The sequence below is a fragment of the Terrapene carolina genome, unplaced genomic scaffold (genome assembly GCF_002925995.2).
Source record: "Terrapene carolina triunguis isolate 2854851 unplaced genomic scaffold, T_m_triunguis-2.0 Scaffold88, whole genome shotgun sequence".
In the NCBI taxonomy this organism is placed as follows: Eukaryota; Metazoa; Chordata; order Testudines; family Emydidae; genus Terrapene; species Terrapene triunguis.
The window spans coordinates 51,131,550-51,149,549 of record NW_020664439.1 but is presented as its reverse complement, the minus strand read 5'-3'; the positions used below and the strand labels follow the sequence as shown (position 1 = coordinate 51,149,549).

At 38.9% G+C, this 18,000-nt stretch overlaps 1 protein-coding gene across 13 annotated transcripts in view; it reads right to left on the bottom strand.

Moving 5' to 3' along the window:
- DLG1 (discs large MAGUK scaffold protein 1) overlaps positions 1 to 18,000 on the bottom strand; it is a 371,668-nt gene that overhangs the window by 168,520 nt on the left and 185,148 nt on the right. For all 13 annotated transcript variants that reach the window (XM_026650152.2, XM_026650157.2, XM_026650147.2 and 10 more), the window contains 2 exons: positions 5,241 to 5,291; positions 3,239 to 3,363 (listed from right to left, as the gene is read on the bottom strand). In XM_026650152.2, the coding sequence (XP_026505937.1) occupies positions 3,239 to 3,363; positions 5,241 to 5,291 (176 nt within the window). The remainder of the gene's footprint in view (positions 1 to 3,238; positions 3,364 to 5,240; positions 5,292 to 18,000) is intronic.

Here is an 18,000-nt window from a genome sequence, read left to right as displayed (position 1 = left end):
GTGCTGCCTGTGCCAGGTAACATATCTCCGTAAAGGTTATGGTCTACTATATCTATTCATCCTGTTTGTACATATATATATCATTTTCTACCTGAGGTTAAGAATATGGGCTGTATGCTTGCTTGGTTTCTAAGTAAGCTTTGGGAGGCATTTGGTCAGCTTCTTTAGGAAGGAATTCGCCAGGTTAAGTACCTGATCAGGAAACACTTGGGGGAACAATGCATCTTGGAATGCTCCAATCCACATAAGAAGTCTTCCTGGAGACATGCAAGATTCCATGTGGGCAATGGCTTCAGCCTGTAAAGACTGAGTCATGCAGGGACATGTGACTTGCCCAGGTGACTCCAGAACTCCATCTTGGAGCTGGACTTTGCATAGGAGGGAGGAGGGGGGTCTCCTCCCACAAGAGAGAGTCTATTTAACCCTGGGGGAGACCCCTCCATTTTGTCTTCAGCTGGCTAAAGAAAGAGCCTCTCCACCCCCCCAGGATGCTTGAAAGAAACTGAAACGAAAGACAGTAACTACAGGGGTTGTGAGAGATTGCTGGACCCAGGCTAAAGGGAGATTAGCCTGTAAAAGGGAGCATGCTGGAACTGGTGAGGAACTTATCTGTATTTAGTTTGATTAGGCATAGATTTGCGCATTTTATTTTATTTTGCTTGTGACTTACTTTGTTCTGTCTGTTACTACTTTGAACCACTTAAATCCTACTGTCTGTATTTAATAAAATCACTTTTTATTTAGCAATTTACTCAGAGTATGTATTAATACCTGGGGGAGCAAACAACTGTGCATATCTCTCTATCAGTGTTATAGAGGGCGAACAATTTATGAGTTTGCCCTGCATAAGCTTTATGCAGGGTAAAACGGATTTATCTGGGTTTAGACCCCATTGGGAGTTGGGCATCTGAGTGCTAAAGACAAGCACACTCCTGTGAGCTGTTTTTGGGTAAACTTGCAGCTTTGGGACAAGTGATTCAGACCCTTGGTCTGTGTTAGAGCCAGACAGGAGTGTCTGACTCAGCAAGACGGGGTGCTGGAGTCCTGAGCTGGCAGGGAAAACAGAAGCAGGGGTAGTCTTGGCACATTGGGTGGCAGCTCCCAAGGGGGTTTCTGTGATCCAACCCGTCACAACTGGAATATGTTACTATGGGGGGTTATGGAATTCCTGTCACTGGAGGTTTTGAAGAACAAGTTGGACAAACATGTCATAGATAGTCTAATTTACTTGGTCCTGCCACAGGCAAGGTGCTGGACTTGACTTTCTGAGGTCCCATCCAGCCCTACATTTCTACGATTCTATAACTCCCAGATCCTTGTCTGCAGCACTAACACAGTGTTCTCCATTTGCATTCATTCATCTCCATTTTTCCTTCCTAAGTGTAGTACTTTGTACAGTTCTGTATGGAATTTCATCTTCTCAATTTCAGATCAATCATCAAATTTATCAAGATCACTTTGAATTCTAATTCTGTCCTTCAAAATGCTTGCAACCCCTCCCAGCTTGGTATCATTCCCAAATTTTATAAGCATACTCTATGCTCCATCATCCAAGTCATTAATGGAATAGTACTGGACCCAGGACAGACAACTATGAGACCTCACTAGATATGATCTGACAATCTGATAGCAAACCACTGATAACTAATGCTATTGATCAGAGGGGTAGCCGTGTTAGTCTGGATCTGTAAAAAGCGACAAAGAGTCCTGTGGCACCTTATAGATTAACAGACGTATTGGAGCATAAGCTTTCGTGGATGAATACCCACTTTGTCAGACGCATGTGGGTATTGAGTAATGCGTAATGATAATTTGTAATTAGTTTATAATGATAAACATTAAGATTTCAGTTAACTTCTACAAGAAACATACTAGAAAGTGAAGTAAAGAAGTCCAAATGCTGAAATCAAAAATGGAACTAAATTAGTTTTATCTGCAGAACTACACTGTGTAAGTATTAGTCACTGACATAAACCTTCATTAATGCAATTAAGGTTGCCCAGAGTTATCTCATGCCATTCCAGAAGGTCAAGTTTAGCAAAATTCAAACCTCTGCAAATCAGGAAATACAGAATTAAGGTACCTGCCAAAGCCGCCTTAACTCTGACCGCCTAGAGCTGGCAATAGTCACTGGAAATGATCTGAATGCACTCCAGGTGCATTCACTGTATTAGGTGTAGCTGTGCCGAATGGTGGAAGCAATAGCTGGAGGAGCTTGTAGAAGTTTAATTATGATCTGAGATCTGCAAAGGGCTTCCCAACCTTAACTATAGCTCTCCACATCCATCTGCTGCATAGGAGACTCAGAGAGACATGGAGAGGCCCATTATTCTCAATGAGATGGTCTCAACTGAATGGGAACACCTCCTGCAGATGAATACAACCAGAAACAACAGCTCTCAGATATGTTAAATGCTCCTTTTATGTCAGTGGGTGTTCCCGTCCCCTCTCCCCAGTGTTGGAGAGATTGTGATATGCATCAAGCATACCCATTCTCAACTCCTCATCCCAGTCTCAGCAGTGAGTTCTCTGTATATTCTCCCACCTTGCAGGTTCTCGGCTCTCCATCCAGAGGTGCAGGGCTTCCCTAGATACTGGCTCACTTGGAGAGCAGGGAGAGGTGCTAATAATAATAATAATTAATGGAGATATCCTATCTTCTAGAACTGGAAGCGACCTTAAAGGTCATCGAGTCCAGCCCCCTGCCTTCACTAGCAGGACCAAGTACTGATTTTGCCCCAGATCCCGAAGTGGCCCCCTCAAGGATTGAACTCACAACCCTGGGTTTAGCAGGCCAATGCTCAAACCACTGAGCTATCCCTCCCCACCCTCCACATTATTATATTATTATTATTATTATCCCCCAAAATTATTATATTATTATGATTATTATTATTATTATATTTATTATTATGCTCTTAAACTAAATACTTACCTGTTGTCAACAGTCCTAATGAATTAAGGAAGACCAAGAAATTGGTACAATATATTTACACCATATGACAGAAAACTGAATTCACTAAATTAGAGATGTTGGATTAAATACAAAACAAATAAACCCTTTCATTGAAGTAAAAACTTATTTACGTTACTTACAAAATAAACTCTGCATAAATTATAGAGTATTGCTTCTTTTAAATTATACCAGTAAAAGAAAAAAAAAATAAAACCACATGAAAATATTTTGTCCTTTCCCTTCTAATAAAAGGCACTGCATTCAATAACACAGTTGACATACCGTAATCTTCCATCCTGAGCAGCTGCACCCCCTGCTATGATTTTTGTAATGAAAATACTTGAGTCATCCCCAATGTGTGGGTTGTCCGTACCACCTGCAATGCTAAAGCCAAGCCCTGAATTTCCCTGAAAAATAAATATCACTTATTTGCATAATTTTCTTTTAAAAATAAGTAGGGTAAAAGCAAATCAGGAGAGAAAACATCTTATGTTTTATCAAACAGATGTAATTCCACTCCTAGTGGAATGCTGAGAATATATTATGTACTACAGGATAACATTTATTTTTATTATTTTGGAAAAAATGGTGAAAGGCTGACATGCCTTTCAAAAATAACAGAGAAACAGTTTCTACTTTGGTGTAAACTCAAATTTGTTTATCACTACAGGAACAAGTGAGATTGTGTCAATGTTCATGTTAACAATAACAACTAATCAATAATAGCTACTGTGGTTTCCTCTTTTGAGACAAAAGAATCCATCTGTTGAAAAACTGCTCCAAACATACACACACTGCAGGAACTGGAATGTCTGATTCTGTGAAACACCTGATATTTTGTTGAAATGCTACTGTGCTTATTGTTTTCAGCAAATATCCTTCTCTCTTCCTTTTATCGTTTCAAGGGGGGGGGGGGGGAGAATGTGAAAAACATAAAACATTATGAATGTTAAAGTATATGTTTTAAAGCCTGATCTAAATATACTCTATTTGATTTAAAATAGCAGCTCACTGCTGACTTGCCTATATTACTGTCCTAAACCTTCTGTGGTTCACACTACAAAATTACTGTGCTATAAAGCTACGCTGTTAGATGCTTCCCCACCTTGCTCTATCAAAGTATCTCAGTCTTACACTAACACAGAAGCTGTTTCAGTATCTGTCTTCTGCCAAGTAGAGTAATCATGGCCATATGGCTGATAGTTTTATAAAGTGGATAAACGAGTGGACTAGACCAAGACCACTTCTGTTTCACTTGTGAACTCAGTCAAACTAGAACAAATATTGCAATTATGCAGCTCAAAGAGATTTTTAAAATTCTCAAATGGAGAGTGCAGCTCATCCTAGAGCAGTGAGCTGATCGCTTCCCATCTGCACTGCACATTAACCACCACCATGACCTCTCAAAATAATTAGTTACTGTGGCTACATCATCTGTGTCTCTATAACATGTTGGTATTCCAGTCAATAATGTATTAATATTTTCAGTTCATTTCAGATTTATTTTTAAGGTAAAGGAGAAAGTACAAAATCTTTCTATTAATTTTGGATTCTTTTATATGCTATTTTACCCAAAGATGTTTCTTGCTCCCTACTCCCACAAATCCTCCCAGGGGACAAAAGGGGAGTAAACAGTTTGCACCACAGATGAAGCTGTGAATTTCCTCTATTTCCCTTGCTTTAAATCACCACTCGCCACATCAAGACATCATAACAGAAATAAAAATTCTCATTTCCTCATTAAGATCTGATCTGAAATTCGTATTCTAGAGTTTGTCAACATTACTTCTTGAATGAGAAGGGTCTCTGTTGAACCCCTCCATTTCTGCTGACTGATTATAAAAGAGGCTAGGTGCCTTAACAAAATCTGGGTCTCCCACTCTGTGCTATTTACTGAGTACTACTACTCTGCTAGATTTAGCGTCTGTTTATTTTATTTGACATTTACAAATAAGCTGCAGGGCTTGTTTGACAATGCTATGGCTCTAAGTGGAATGCAAGCTCATGGAAGGACAATGGAAATTACAACGACAATGAGTTTTATTGTTAAATGTGGAATGCTCAAACTGTTAACAAAAATCGCCAGAAATCTTGAGCACAAAAATATTTGTGTGCTTTTCATACTCACTATTCAATATATTTCATATTTAGGTTAAATTAATAGATCTAAAAATAAACAGTATTGCTATTTAACCGCAGGAAATCAAGAGGCCAATCTTTCAATATACAAATAGTATGAATTTCCTTCCAAATACAATGTATGGAATAGCATTTAGAGTATTACCCTTTCAAGTGTAATTTCTTCATATTCATAATCTGCATCCGTGCCATTAACCTAAATGAAGGAAAAAGAAAAAAGTTCTGTAGAATTTTACACTCCACATAGCACAGAACATTTGCTCAGTACTCTGATGGCTTACTCCCATCTCTGCAGATTGATTCAAAATCCCCTGTAAGCTTGTATGCTTCCCAGCATACCCCCTGCTCCAACAACTACACTGCGTACCATACACTCACTTGAAATCTGAGTTTCAGCCAGGCTGATTTAGATTTAAGTTTTTAAACCCCCTCGTGTAGCTGTATGCATGTTAAAGATATGAGTTCTACATACTTTGGAACAATAATCTTCTTTAATGACTTTGAACAAAATGAAAAAATCTCTAGAGATGCTATGATTTATTTTATGTTTAATCTAAAGAGATGCTGAGACCATCATTCTTGCCACTGTACCTATTCCTGCTAAGTGGCAGCAGGGAAATGGCAATTCTGCATATTGTTTATCACTGGAAACTAATAAAAATACTTAAACTTTTACTCAACATTCACAGTAATATTTGTCATTTATTATAGCTTGTAAACAAACCTTCAATAAAAAGAGGAAAATAAAATAGAATGTTTTGTAAGTTAAACTTAAAACTCAAATATTCTTTCAAAGTTTTGTTCCAGGATTTGGTGTAGCATGTTTCTGTCTTTAGAAATGAGTTGCAGTTAAGAGGAAAGCTTCCTCACCCCAAGGTGAGATGCATGCTACTGACTGTGTTGGAGTTGAAATCCTGTGCCTTTCTTGGAATGTGAAGACCCATTAACAGTTCAGTGGAATTTAGCAGTAGCTTTTTGCTCCTGTTGCCGTGGGAGGGATGCTCCAAGCAATGTCTTCAAAGCAGCTGTGTTGCTAAGCCAGTGTCTGGCAAAATAGCATAGCTTTAACCCGTTGTCAGCAATAACGGCTCATTCAAGTTAGGCTTGGATTTCCTTTGGATTTCCACAAGAATACCCATAGTGGCCCAACTTTCTATACACATTAATTTTACTGTCTTAATTTTCCAACCCAAAGTAAAAGCCTACTGGAGTCACAGGTCTAGGAATAGCTCCTTGCGCATAACAACAGAGTTTTATTTCTGGTACTAGGGTATTTCCTCTATTTTTTCTTCTCATCACCATCATGGGATTTTATGGGTTGCTGTACCTTCTAATCATCAACAAGAACCCTTACCCAGTGTGCTTCTGCTTTGGCCGCAGTGGTTTTTAGCTACTAACTGGTGGTGCCTTCACCTGAATGTTTATGGCAGTCAGGAACCTTACCTGACCTCCCCATATAGTTTCAACTATCCCCAAATTGGTATTTATCTCTATGATTAGCCTGATACCTTGTACATATACTCTGCTGACACCTCCATACTCATTGCCAGTTGTTTACTACTACTAACTACTTTTGAGTACCATTTGGCACAGTTAGCTCTACCTTGTTTTCCAGTTTCTATTATCTACTGCCCTCTAGGTGCCTCTGTCAGTCACCTACTGAAATTTGAATAGTGGTGTTTGTCATATTTATCTTGTGTTTCCCCTATTGGAAATAGATGATTTTATCTCACTTCTATGAGCGTTTTGTAATTCTTTTTCATGCCTTATTTGATTCATTTAATTTTATAAATTGGACACAGGGGTCACTCCCTTTACTAACAACTGCCTGGATCTTCTGATCTCAAAGCAATACTGTCCACAACTTCTGGCCTCATTTGCAGTCCAATTCTCTGATCACATTTTAATTTTTCTCTGTGTTTAAACAGTTCATTCCCACTTCATCTGACTACAGGGGCTTAAAGTCACTTAAGCACTGATTCTGATAAATTCAAGAATTAATCCTGTAGGCTGTTGTACTCTTTTTTCTTGCTAATGCCAATCCTTGAGTAAATTCAATTATATGAAGGCACGGGTGAGGACTTCAGCTTACACTGCATCGAGTAAAGCAATGTGTGGGAGTGATATAAAGAGAAGGAAAATTCAGATTAAAAAGTAATAGCAAGTTTATAGAAATCATAGGCAGATGGAAGGTTTGAGTTGAAGAGATATGCCAAAGAGGAGGAGTTGTGTTTGAAGATGATCCTTTTGCCCAAACGAAGCACTGTTTAACATTTAGCTGGTTGAAGTTGAGACAAAGTCACAACTTTCCAGGAGAGTCAGGATTCATTAAAAGGCATTGAAAGATTTGTATGACATTGACAGCTAAGCAGTGTAGGACTGAGATCTTATTACTTGTTCCATGAACCATGTTGTTTGAGTCTGCTTCTATAATGGTCAGTTTAATGAGCAACTACTTGTTAATGTCAATTCCTTGTTGCAATACAAGATGTTTTCCTCTACAATGTTTTTAAATAGGCTAGTCACAGTTAATGCCATTTTCAAAGAAACTATATTAAGTTCTAACTGTAATTTTACTACTTTACTTTCAATTGCTTCAAAGCTGATTCATTACACAGATTTTGCCACTTCTTTAGTCTTGCTCTGTTTCTCAAATCTGGGTTCAAAGACGTCCATTCTACAGAAAGCGTAACACAAAGTTTTGAAGGATTTGATCCCCTCAAGATCACAAGGCCTATCTTTAGCCTTAACTTTGCTAGATTTTATGGTATTTAAAACAGTATTCTCATCTACTGTATTACTTGTTTTCTATTTTGGAGGTTTCAGAGTCTTGCTGTACAGTGTTAGATATCTTTCTTTTGTAGCCATTGTTTTCATGACATTTGTAAAGAGACTTTTTCCTACACTCATGTCTCTGGTGAATGCTGCAGAACTCTGTTCTGGTATTGCTCATAATTCAGCTACACAGATAAATACCATTCTGACAGACAATAATGAGGTTTAAATTTTCTTTTTCCTACTTTTCTGATGTTTGCAAATATCAAGACTATGTCTGTATAACACTACAGATTAGTATAATTTTTTAATTAAACACGTATGACTAATATTTTGGTTATGTTCTTAGAGATTACTATTGGTTTATCTTATTGGCCATGTCTATAGATGAACTATTTAAAGTATATCTCCAGAACCTACCAAGAGCGTCTTTAGAATTTTTATTTCAAAATTGAGTGCTCACATTAACTCAGTTGGTAACTTGTCAGTTTTACTCGTTGAATATTATAAACATTTGACATTTCACTCCTTGGCTAAAATCCATGAAGTACTTTTATTAGAATATAATACTACTGTAATGTCCATCTCACTAGGCTTCCTTCTCCATCAGTGTTCTTCACACAACTAACCCAATTGCTCAGATATGGATATTCTCATGGTTAGCCATTACTTTCATATCTTTGCTAATTACTGATGTGTTCAATTAAGTTTAACATTTATCAGTGGATTATTAAATTCCACATACCATTTTATCTGCACAATCTACTTCATGTGTATCACGATCATTGCATTCTATTAATAATTTATCATTAGCTTCCTTCTTTGCTTCCATTTTCTGGGTATCATGAATTTCCTTTTCTTCCTTGGAAAGCTCTTCCAAGAGACAATTATTTTTAAATATTTTGGATTGTTTAGATTTTAGTTGATAGTAATGAATATAAATCATAAGTTAGGAATTGTATAAAATTAATAAGAGAAGCCAAGGGATACCAGGAGAAAGCTATGCCTAGCAAAGTTAAGGACAATAAGGAGTTTTTTTTAAATATATTAGGAACAAAAAGAATCCTGACAATGGTATTCATCCATTACTTGATGGAAATGGTAGAATTATCAATAATAATGCAGAAAAGGTAGAGATAGTCATTAAATATTTCTGTTCTTCATTTGGGAAAAAATCAGATGATGCAGTCTCATCATGTGGTGATAACACTCTTTCCATTCCATTAATATCTCTAGAAGATGTTAAACAGAAGCTACTAAAGACAGACATTTTTAAATTAGCTGGTCCAGATAACTTGCACCCAAATCTTAACAAGTTTAAAAGAGCTGGCTGAGGTCGTCGCTGGATCACAATTGTGGTTTTCACAATTCAAGAAAGATGTTGATAAATTGGAGTGGGTTCAGAGAAGAGCCACAAGAACCCTTAAATTATTAGAAAACATGCCTTATAGTGATAAACACAAGGAGCTCAATCTATTTCGCTTAACAAAGAGAATGTTAAGAGATGACATGATGATAGTCTATAAGTACCTACATGGGGAAATAATATTTAATAACAACAGGCTCTTCAGTTTAGTAGAGAAAGGTATAACATGAGCCAATGGTTGGAAGTTGAAGCTACACAAATTCAGACTGGAAATAAGGTATACATTTTAAATGGTGAGAATAATTAATCATTGGAATAATTTATCAAGTGTCATCGTGGATTCTCCATCGCAGACAATTTTTAAATCAAGACTGGATGCTTTTCTAAACGATATGTTCTAGGGCTTATTTTGGGGACATTCTATGGCCTGTGTAATAAAGGAAGGCAGACTAAGTGATCATAATGGTCCCTTCGGGCCCAATCATCTATGAATCTAGATTTAGTAGTTGTTTTAACATTAAGTGGATGACTTGAATGCAAAGTCAATTTCCATTGCTAGTGAAAGACTGTTTTCTTCTCTAATATTATAAAGACTCATGGCACATTAGATTGGCTTTCAGGATACGTTAATACAAAATAGTAATTACTATCTTCAGTGCATTTCCTATATTCTTAACATCCTAAAAATCACAGCTTGAAAAACGTTAGCTAAAACTAAACCCTTCCATAACACCTATGCAAAACTGTCATCATATAAAAAACCCATACTGCCTCAGCACAGTACCTGAGATACCAGTTTTCCCTATACTTAAAAGGCAAAGTAACTGTGGTAACTTGGCAATTTAAAATAAAATGGTGATCACAGTACTGCATGGATAAATTCTTCATTTAAAATGTGAGAGACAGCAGTACTGATAATTATTTGTTCTTAGTAGAAAAATGTATACATTATATTGAAATTGTTTCTATTCCATCTGAAAATGCTTTTGTTTTTACCTCTTACATTTTGCATTAAATGTTAATAAACTTAAAGGCTAGGATTTTTCACAGGAGTCTCCTGCCATAATTTCAAAGGTTTAAGGCCAGAAGAGACCATTAGATCATCTAGTCTGACTTCCTGTATAGCACAGACCATTACATTTCCCATTACATTTCCACATTACATTTTGTTTAGACAAAAGCATTTTGGTCGTCAGGAGTCTAAACTGTGTGCCCAACCCACCGCTCACACAGGCCATAGACTTTCTAACAGAAACTGGATCAAAGCATATTGAACATATGCTCTAGTTCAAACAGAAATTATTTCAGGGAAGTCCTACAGCCTGGATTCTAGCTTTATTTATTGGCTATATCTATTCTTGTGGCAGTGTGTAATATAAGTGTAGCTACACACCACAGTGAATAGTAGGCTGTGTCCACACTGCAGTGTGTAGCTAATCAGGTCAGTGAAAGGCTCTGGCAGGGAGAGGCAGCAAGAAAAGGCTCAGCAGAGGGGAAGTTGCTGGAACTTTTCCCCACTGCCTCCCTTTACCAGAGTCTTTCACTGCAGCAGGTAAAGGGTCCGGCAGCTCCCCATTACTGGAGTTTTTCCCTGTGGCAGGGAAAGGTTCTGACAGCTCCCACTGCTGGAGCCTTTCCCTGTGGTGGGGAAAAAGCCACTGGAGTCTTTTCCCACTACCGGAGTTTATTAGGAATTTAGGGTAAAAACATGATAGGGATGTTATAATTATCCAAGCACTACAAACTCATAACATTCAGAGTTAAGGTTACATTAAATCCAAACATATTAAGATATGTAAATACACAGTAAATGTGCCAAATAACCCAAATTCCACCCTGTAGTGACAACACAAGTGGAAAAAATGAGTTTAAAATCCAGTTTCTTTCACTCTAGATATAGAAACACTATTATGAACTAATTATAATTGGATGTTTATTGTACTGTGTTACTAATGGTCTTAATTTTGCATTACCATACTTTAACGCATTTTGACTGTTGCCAGGGATAGCGCTTGAAACACTGCCACAGCTGAGCAGAGTATTGGATGAATACACCTCTACCCCGATATAACACGGCCCAATATAACACGAATTTGGATATAATGCGGTAAAGCAGTGCTTCGGGGGAGCGGGGCTGCGCACTCCGGTGGATCAAAGCAAGTTCGATATAACGCAGTTTCACCTATAACGCGGTAAGATTTTTTGGCTCCCGAGGACAGCGTTATATCGAGGTAGAGATGTACTGTGTTCCCAACTGAATGAGACTGTAGAGAAAGAACAGTTTTGTTTTGTTTGTTTTTTACACCTGAAATCAATAAGCAGAAGAGGAAACAGTTACTTATGTTACTGAGCTGAGAACCCGGGCTTCCACATGTAACTGTGATCAGAGACTCTTATGTCTCCAGAGACAGGGCTGTTTGTGGTACATGATTCCAACATAAGGGAGCAATTGCTGATAAAAAGAGATCAAACCTTGGAGAAATGGGTCCAAATAATAAGGGCTGATAAACTAACCAAGGAAAGGATCAAAACAATAACAGCCACCAATACAGAAAAAGTACACATACTCAAGCCAAAAGAACTTAAAAGGCAGGACAGAGACAGACCAACAGAGAATGCAGGTATCATAGTCTAGAATGTGTACTGGAAAGTGGCACAAAAGCCAGAGAGAAAAATGTCCAGACTATGGGCAATGATGCAAGGAGGGTGGGAAACCAATCTACTTCATGTCCCAATGCCACAGCTACCCCAGGAAGAAAAAAACCCCAGCAGCTCATGCTGTGACACAAGAAACAGAAACTATCTTCAGTGGACCATGGTAAATCCGAAGTATCTCAATGTACATGCACTGGAGAAGGCAGCTGTCAGTCATTCAACCTCCATATTTGCAAATATTCTATTAAATCAGTGACCCATTTGGCTCCAGCTCGACTGTGAAGCAACGTGCAATGTAGTCCAAGGCAGGGCAGTGCAAGCCATAGATTTGCTGTAGGACAGCACGAAAATATTCTCAACATGACAGAGAACAGGACAGATTCTAATCACATAAAAGTTCATATTCCAAGGAGATATATATTTAAAGGAGAAGCTGAAGTTGGAAGTGGCATTCCTATGCGCAACCCATGAAAATATCAAAACACAAAATTGCATTACCCCTTGTGGAGCCATTCAAGAAAGAACTGGCAAACCTGCAAACAAAAAGCATCATTTTCCCCACTGAAACTAGCACAGAGTTCATCAGCAGCCTAGTAGACGTACAAAAACCTTCAGGTAAAAAGGAGGTACAAAAAGTGAGAAACTGCACCACCCGGAGCATGGAGAAGCTCACTTACCCATTACTAACAACCAGGGTGGATTTGATTTAAATCACTAGTCAGGAAGACTCGATTTAATCATAGATTTCTATATAAAAGTGCATTCTCCTCCCTAGTCATCTGACCAAGTTTCCACTTCTTGTAAGCTTCCTTTTTGTGTTTAAGCTCACCGAAGATTTCACTGTTAAGCCAAGCAGGTCGCCTGCCATATTTGCTATTCTTTCTGCACACTGGGATGCGCAGACTTAATGGAAGTGAGAAACATGCTTATACAAGATTGTAACTTTCTGAAATTAACTTTTAGTCACTGGAAAGCTGTTTTGTTTTCCTTGTAACTATACCAGTCCCTCTTATTCTTGCTCAGTATCCTCTAAACCTCTATTCTTTGTTAATAAACTTATTCTTGCTGTATTACAAAACCATCTCAGGGTTGTGCATTAAAATGGAGGCTGAGTCCTCTGCTAGCCAAACTGGAGGAAGACAACTTAATTTCGGTGAACATCCAGTGAGAGGGACTGAATACTCCAGAGAGACGTCCCTGGTGCAGGAATGGGGGTTCACTGACTGTTACCTGCAAGACAGGGTTTGGACTGACAGAGTCCGAAGAGTTGGCTGGCAAACCAGACAGGCTGGTGTGTGAGAGAGCCGACATATGGCTTAGTAGCAGCAAAACACTCGCTGAGGCAGAGAAGGAACACAGGGGCTTACAATTCAGGGTACCCCAAAAAAGACATCACAGTACCAAGTCAAATGTGTCACAGAATTATATTACATCAGCACTATTACCTTTATCAACTTGTAATCTCATCAAAAATATTCAGTTAGTTTGACAGAATTTATTTTTCATAAAACTGATTGGTATTAGTTATCGTACCCTTGTGATTCTGTATTAATTTATTCCTATATTAGTTGTTCCATTATTTTGTCCAAGATCCAAGTCAGACTGACAGGCCTATGATTGCCTGGGTCGTTCTGTTCACCCTTTTAAAATATTGCCACAACACTAGCTTTCGTCCAGTCATCAGTGTTCCAAGGGTTATTGAAAATCAACATTTTACAGTCCAGAAGGCTCCTTTGTCAGCAGGCAATGATGTGGGCTTCGCTGAGGCAGTATAGGCACTGTTGGTACTCACTGCCCATAGAGGCGGGAGGGATAGCTCAGTGGTTTGAGCATTGGCCTGCTAAACCCAGGGTTGTGAGTTCAATACTTGAGGGGGCCATTTAGGGATCTGGGGCAAAAAAAAAACCAACAACACCTGTCAGGGACAGTACTTGGTCCTGCTAGTGAAGGCAGGGGACTGGACTCAACGACCTTCATGGTCCCTTCCAGCTCTATGAGATAGGTATATCTCCATATATTAGAAGGAGCACAGGCATAAAGCACAGTTTTTGAAGCCGATTTGCTGGGGCATAATGCCCAGGAGAGGAGGTCTCCTTAATGGTGGAAGAAGTCTGAAAGCAAACCTAACTAACTAAAACATACAAGAACAAGAAAAATGACTATCTACACTATATACAAGAAGGAAGAACAGACAACCAACTCTCTTAGCTAGGCTAAGAACGTGGAGGAACAGAGGTTCCAACTCTGGCCATGCGACAGTAATAGGGAACTGAAGGTGCATCAACCTGCACAGCTTCATATAACCTCAGCTGCAGAAAACGAGGACAATACACAACTGCTACAGAATTGTTCTGGCTGCAGTGCGTGGCACACATGGGCACCCCATGCCTGGAATCCATATAGGGACCATCACCTAAAGAAAGACTTTTGGGTACAAGTTATCCGGACCCTCTGATTTAAAAATGTCTAACTTTAGAAGCTGCTTTTTAACATCCTCCTGAGTTACTACTGGAAGGTAAAGTGTTTCATCATCAGACATGACAATATCGTCTTTTTTCCCAAAAATACTGAACAGAAATATTTATTGAATATTTCTGCTATTTGTTTTATATCTATCTATATAGAGATATTTAAATTTATAACTGCCTTCACATTCCCTCTAAGTCATGTTGTTGTTTTTAACCAGTGTCGTCTCCTTTCTTCATTGCAGCTTTTGGGGCATCTAGTAACTGGTGTCTTGAGCCTAATACCTTGTATTAGGCTAAAGCATCTTTCATAAAGACATCGAAATTTGACTTGAAAACTTCAAGAGACTGAGAATCCACCACTTCCCTTAGTAGTCTGTTCATCTTTGCACCACCTTTACTGAACTATTCCTAAAAGCTATTGCCAGCTCTAGGAGGCAGCACTGTAGAAGTGGTGGGTACTTTAAAGCTCTGAAAACCAGGACATAGAGAATTAAGTTATCCAACTCACCATGTTCTGGAAGGACATGAGGCACTACTTGGCCAACCATAACTCTGCATTAATGAAGTTTTGGGCACTCAATTTTCTTGTTTTGTTTTTTTTAAATAATTACTCAGCTTCCCCATATTTCACAGTACAGCCGTCCTCCTCCACTGCTCCTGATTGCTTGGCAACGTTTATCTCAGCCACAAAATGCAATGGCTGCGTGTTGGTTCCTTCACTGCCTCTGCATCACCTTGTCTTCTCTCTGCTTGCCCAGCACAGTCAGGCTCTCCCTCCTCGGCCCTCTTCCCTGGATAGGCAGTCATAAGCATGGGGCCCAGAAGCTGAGAAGATAGGGAGAGGATGAGAGGACTAGCATGAAGTCAATGGGGGAATTTTTTGAAGGGAGGGCGTGAAAAGAAGTATGATCCAGAGGTCAGGATCAGGGACTTGGGAAACCAGGGTCCAGTCCTTGCTCCAGACTTCTTTTTGTATGACCTTGGGCAAGTTCTTTAGTCACTGTGTCTCAGTTTTCTATCTGTAAAATGGAGATAACAGCACATTCCTACCTCCACCCTACAAGGGGATGCTGAGAGGAGAAATCCATTAAAACTGCAAGGTGCTCAGAAGCTACAGTGATGGGGGCCAGATAGATACCTTTGATTGACTGAGGGATGTGGGGGTTTGGGGAGGACAGAACTGAAGCCCCCCACTCCTACTCACTGTACAGCATTGACCTCTCCTTTCAACCCTGCTCTTCCCTGAACTCTTCCAATTACTCTTCTTTCTCTCTCTCTCTCACACACACACACACAGTTTCTCCTCACTGCTTTGACCTCCATCTCTCTCCAATTACTCAGACTCCCCTACTACTGCTCCAACTCCTTCAACATTCCCTCCACCATGCTCATTGCTCCAAGTTCATCCATCCCCAGTTCCACCCTCTTCCTTGCCATTTCATGCCCCTGGTAAACTTGTGGAGATAGGAAGATGGAGGGGCTCTGAGGAGCGCATGTACCAGCAGGAAGCGGCAGAAGAGTGGTGATGCAGAATCCATACCCTTGAGTCATTCACTTACTGACAGACTGCCTGAAAACTCTGACTATTAAAAGAGCCCTAGTCTTGCTGCACATCTGCATTTTAATCTGTTTGGGAAAAGTGACTTGTAGATTCAAACTCTCAGTTTAATAACTTAATTTAATAACTAATAATTTAACTTAGCCATATTCTAGCTAAGATAAATGCTGAGAGAATGAGATAAGTTGGGGGATGATTTGAGCCATGGTTTAAGCCCCAAGTGTGCGCAAAAAAAACATTTTAAGAACCAGTTGATTTTTGTAATATGTTTTTTGGGACTTGGTACCTCAGAAAGCCCTTGCTAAATGACTCCACTGCACTACCAACAGTACCTTGCACAGCCATAAACCATGGCAAATGTCCAGATGATGCAAGTAATCACATGGAGTTTGGAGCACTTAAAATAACTGATCTTTAAACAGAAAAAAATGCTCAACCTTAACTGTAGCAGAGCGAATGCTCTGCTATAACAATTCAGAAAATTGTTGTATCCATATGTCCAATTCCATTTTGAATCTCACCAAGTTCTTGGCCTCAATAATTTGTGGCAATGTGTTCCACAATCTATGCGCTGTGTGAAAACATATTTCCTGTGCAGTAATCAGTTTTAAATTTGCTACCATTGATTAGCTCCATGTTCTTGCGTTATGATATAGGGAGAACATAAGTTCCAGATCTGCCTTCTGTAGACCACTGACTATTTTGTATACTTTTATCTCATCATCTCATTCATCTCCTTTCAAAGGTAAACAATCCCAGTCTTTCACTCTCTCTTTTATGAGTTTTTTTTACCAGGTCAGTTAACACTGTTGTTTCCCTTCTCTGAACCCTCTCTAGTTCTGCAATATCCCTTTAAAATGGAGTGCCCAGTTCTGCATGCAGTATTACAGATGAGGCCACATTACTGATTTATGTAAAGTCATTAAAATATTCTCCATGTTATTCACCATCCCGTTCCCTGTGCATCCTAAGATCTTGTTAGCTTTCTGGACTGCTACTGCATGGTGAACAGAGGTCTTCATTGAGAAGTCTAAAATGATACCCTGGTTCATTTCTTGTGGTGATACAACTCATTTGGAACCTGGTAAGTTGTAGGGAGTAGTTCAAAATTTTCTCCCCAATGTGCATTACTTGGCATTTATTTACACTGAGTTTTATTTGCCATTGTATTGTCCATTCAGCAAGCTTGGTCAGGTATCTGAAGTTCTTCGCAGTGTTCTCTAGTCTTGACTAAAGAACAATGCTGTGTCATTAGCAAATTTTGCTACATCACTACTAAATGTCCTTTCCACATCATCAATGAATATATTAAAGAATACTGAGACTTGACACAGAACCTTGTGGCACCCCCATTGTCAACCATTTATCATGAAGCAAATTGACCCTTGGATTGTACACTCTGTTTTCTCTCTCAGCCAATTTTTGATCCATGACATTACTTTTCCTCTCACCCCATAACTTCTTAGTTTCTTTAGTAGCCTCTTATAAGGTAGCTTTCCAAAGGCCTTTTGACAGCCTAAGTAAATTATGTCTACCAGTTCTCCTTTTTCCACTACCATACTGAGATATTCAACAAATTCTAAGAGAACAGTGAAAGACAAATTTCCCTTGCAGAAACTGTGCTCGATAGACCCTACCATACTATGACCTTCCAGGTGTTTTATTATTCTTTTTAAAATGATAATTTCAATCAATTGGCCAATTACAGATGTGAGCCTTACCAGTGTGTAATTCCCTAGATCATCCCTAGAGCCTTTTAAACAAAACATTTACAACATTTGTCACCCTCCAATCCTTCAGAAGAGTAGCAGTATTTTATGAGTATGCATATTATTGCTAGCAGCTCAGTCACTTCATTCTTAAACTCCTTCAGAACCCTTAAGAGCATACTATCTGGGCCTGATGACCTATTACTTTTTAAATAATCAATTTGTCCAGCATCTCCTCTTCCATTAGTCAAAGAATTCAGTTTTAAATAAAAATTTGAGCATAATAAGTCTTCCGCTGTATAACCATAAAGCAAAAGACAGACAGAGTCAACAGTAAAGACAGCCAAGAGACTGATAGCAAAGACAGGAAGATT